At 39.1% G+C, this 3,041-nt stretch overlaps 1 protein-coding gene across 1 annotated transcript in view; it reads left to right on the top strand.

The window, feature by feature from the left end:
* The window catches only part of LOC107692241 (WD repeat-containing protein 18), a 41,751-nt gene extending 39,177 nt beyond the window's left edge, over positions 1-2,574 (top strand). Inside the window, exons 7-8 of the mRNA XM_016491205.1 lie at positions 2,031-2,155; positions 2,352-2,574. Coding sequence (XP_016346691.1) covers positions 2,031-2,130 — 100 coding nt within the window. The 3' untranslated portion in view covers positions 2,131-2,155; positions 2,352-2,574. The remainder of the gene's footprint in view (positions 1-2,030; positions 2,156-2,351) is intronic.
* Positions 2,575-3,041: the final 467 nt, after the last annotated feature.

Below are 3,041 nucleotides of genomic sequence, written 5' to 3' on the forward strand. Positions count from 1 at the left end.
ATCTGCGCTGCCTCGTCTCTCTCTCGCGTGCGTTCTGCAGCAGTCACTTGGATAAGTCGTTGTTGCTTGTTGACTTTTGATTAGTTTGAGCGCGTGATGCGCGCTGTGAAAAAGTGTGTTGGAAACACAAATTGAGGACCAATCTGCACCTTATTGATGACCCCTGGTATTAATATACTACATCTGTACGTTTATTATGAGGGGGTAGAATCCACAGCTCAGTACTCAGTACTCACTACTCAATACTCATGAGTACTTTTAAATAGGCTACTCATTTACGCTTACTCAAGTAGTTTTTTTGGACAAGTACTTTTACTCTACTCACACTACATTTTTTGGAAGGTAATGGTACTTTTACTTGAGTATATTTTTTCAGTACTCTTTCCACCACTGACTGTAACAAACTTGTTAATTTGTGTGACATCTTAATGTGGCTTGAGATCTTAATGTGGCTTTAACTTAATCTATTTACTCTATACTATATTATCTTTTGTGGGTTTTTTGATTATTATATAAAATGTATAAAAAGAGTGTCAGTAAATACATTAATTTTACAAAAATGGCTATCTCAAATAAATGCTTTTCTCTTGAACATTATTTATCAGAGAATCTTAAAAAATATCATAGATCTTTTATAAATAGAATGTGTATATGTATATAGGATGTTTATATATATATATATATGCACACACACACACACATACACGTTTATATATTTATATGAATAAAATATATATATGTGTGTGTGTGTGTGTATATATATCTCAACCAAATCTCATTTAATGAGAAAAAGTATAAAAACCACTGCTGTGATCCAGGTGCAGGTGGATGGCAAAAACAGTACTAGTAGTACCTCAAAATTAATTGGAATAAATAATAACTATTGACCATGCCAAAAGAGTTGAAAAGAAAAGTTTTGAGTGACGAAAAGAAGGGTTCAATTCTGGTTTTAGTTCTTTCAGTTTCAACTCAGGTTGCTTCCATCCTTAAAATTTCGAAGACAGTGGTTCATAAGAACAAGGTCAAGCTGCAGACATTGGGGACAACAAAGCTACAAAACGGCAGAGAGCAAAAATGACTCTCAACGGATGACCGCCAACTCATTCGAATGTCACTCAACAACCGTAGGACGACATCAAGTGCCCTACAAAAAAATGGCAAACAACAGCTGGGGTGAAGTGCACGGTGAAGACGGTTCGAAACAAGCTCCTAGGAGCAGGACAAAGCTAGAAAAAAGCCCTTCATCAATGAGAAGCAGAGAAGAGCCAGGCAGAGGTTTGCAGAAGACCATAAGGATTGGAGCATGGAGGACTGGAGTAAGGTCATCTTCTCTGATGAGTCCAATTTTTCAGCTTTGCCCAACATCTGGTTGTCTAATGGTTAGACGGAAACCTGGAGAGGCCTACAAGCCATCCACTGTGAAATTAGGTGGATGATCTGGCTGGATCTTCAGCAAGGCTGGAATTGAGCACATTCGACTTTGTGAAGGGTACATGAATCAAGCCATGTACAAGGTTGTCCTGGAAGAAAACTTGCTTCCTTCTGCTCTGACAATGTTCCCCAACTCTGAGGATTGTTTTTTCCAGCAGCACAATGCTCCATGACACACAGCCAGGTCAATCAAGGTGTGGATGGAGAACCACCAGAGCAACATATTAATTATTAAAATAGAATAATTTTATTCAGACATTTATTTGACAAAAGATTGCTATTTCAAATAAATGCTGTTCTTTTATTTGATTCTGCAGTGATTGCGACACACCTTTCTGTTCATCAGATAATCTTGAAAAAAAGCATCACGTTTTCTTAAAGAAAAGGATTCTTTCTTAAAGAATCCTCCTCCTCCCACATTAGCACCATGGCTCAACATGTCTGGAGCATGTATGCTAAACCCCACACCTTGATTTTATTATTTTTTATACACAATATACAGCATTATATAGGCAGACTTGTTAGTTTGTAGAGCATATGAACCTGTATAAATCTGCACCTACACTCTCCACTATAACAGTCTCTCTCCTCCTGGACAGAAATCTGGTGACATGTTTGTCTGTGTCTATGGACGGGACCCTCCTGCTGTCTGGCTCCAACGACGAGACTGTCAGGATGTGGGACGTTCAGAGCAAGTAGTGCATATGGTCCATCAACCACAAGGGTAAGCATCAAGCTCTTTCTTTCTCTCTGCATGATTCCCTTGTCTAAATTCTAGATCTGCTCTATGTACAATCACCCCTCAAGTATCCCAGCATCCTTCAGTGCTCAGCCAGGCTCGCTGACTATTCCTTCCTCTCTGGCAGCTTGACCAGACTGCTTGTAGCTGACGTGCCATTAGACACCTGCGTCTTTTTCAGTTTAGGTGTCTGATCTCTTGTTCTTCGGCCGTGACTGGCTGGCAGTAGCGCAGGAATGATGAGATTCTGCAGTGATAGTGACACAGCGTGCTCTGTTTTGGTTCTGATCCGTGAATACATTCTGTCAGCGCCGCTCTGGTTTGACAGTAGTGCACCCTCCAAGGAACACAAAACAACCTCATTTTTCTGTTTGGGTTCCCTGGGTTAGATTTTCTCTCTCTCTTCTTTCTGTCAATTATGGGAACAGTGCAAAAATGGAATATGGAAAAGTTCTAGGAATATTCCACCAAATACTGATTTCTGAACTCTTCCTAAGTTAAAACATTAGTATCGTATTGTTTATAAAATGAATATGAACTTGTTTTCTTTGCATGATTTGAGGTCTGAATCGTTTTTGTTATTTTGACCAGCTGTCATTTTCTGCAAATAATTGCTCTAAATGACAATGTTGATTTGTAATTTGGGAGAAATGTTTTCAGTAGTTTATAGAATAAAACAAATTTGTTTTACTCAAACACATGCCTATAAATAGAAAAACCAGAGAAACTGATCATTTTGCAGTGGTCTCTTCTTTCTCTCTGCATGATTCCCTTGTCTAAATTCTAGATCTGCTCTATGTACAATCACCCCTCAAGTATCCCAGCATCCTTCAGTGCTCAGCCAGGCTCGCTGACTATTCCTTCCTCTCTG

Source organism: Sinocyclocheilus anshuiensis, unplaced genomic scaffold (assembly GCF_001515605.1).
Source record: "Sinocyclocheilus anshuiensis isolate Anshui unplaced genomic scaffold, SAMN03320099.WGS_v1.1 scaffold827, whole genome shotgun sequence".
NCBI classification, from domain to species: Eukaryota; Metazoa; Chordata; class Actinopteri; order Cypriniformes; family Cyprinidae; genus Sinocyclocheilus; species Sinocyclocheilus anshuiensis.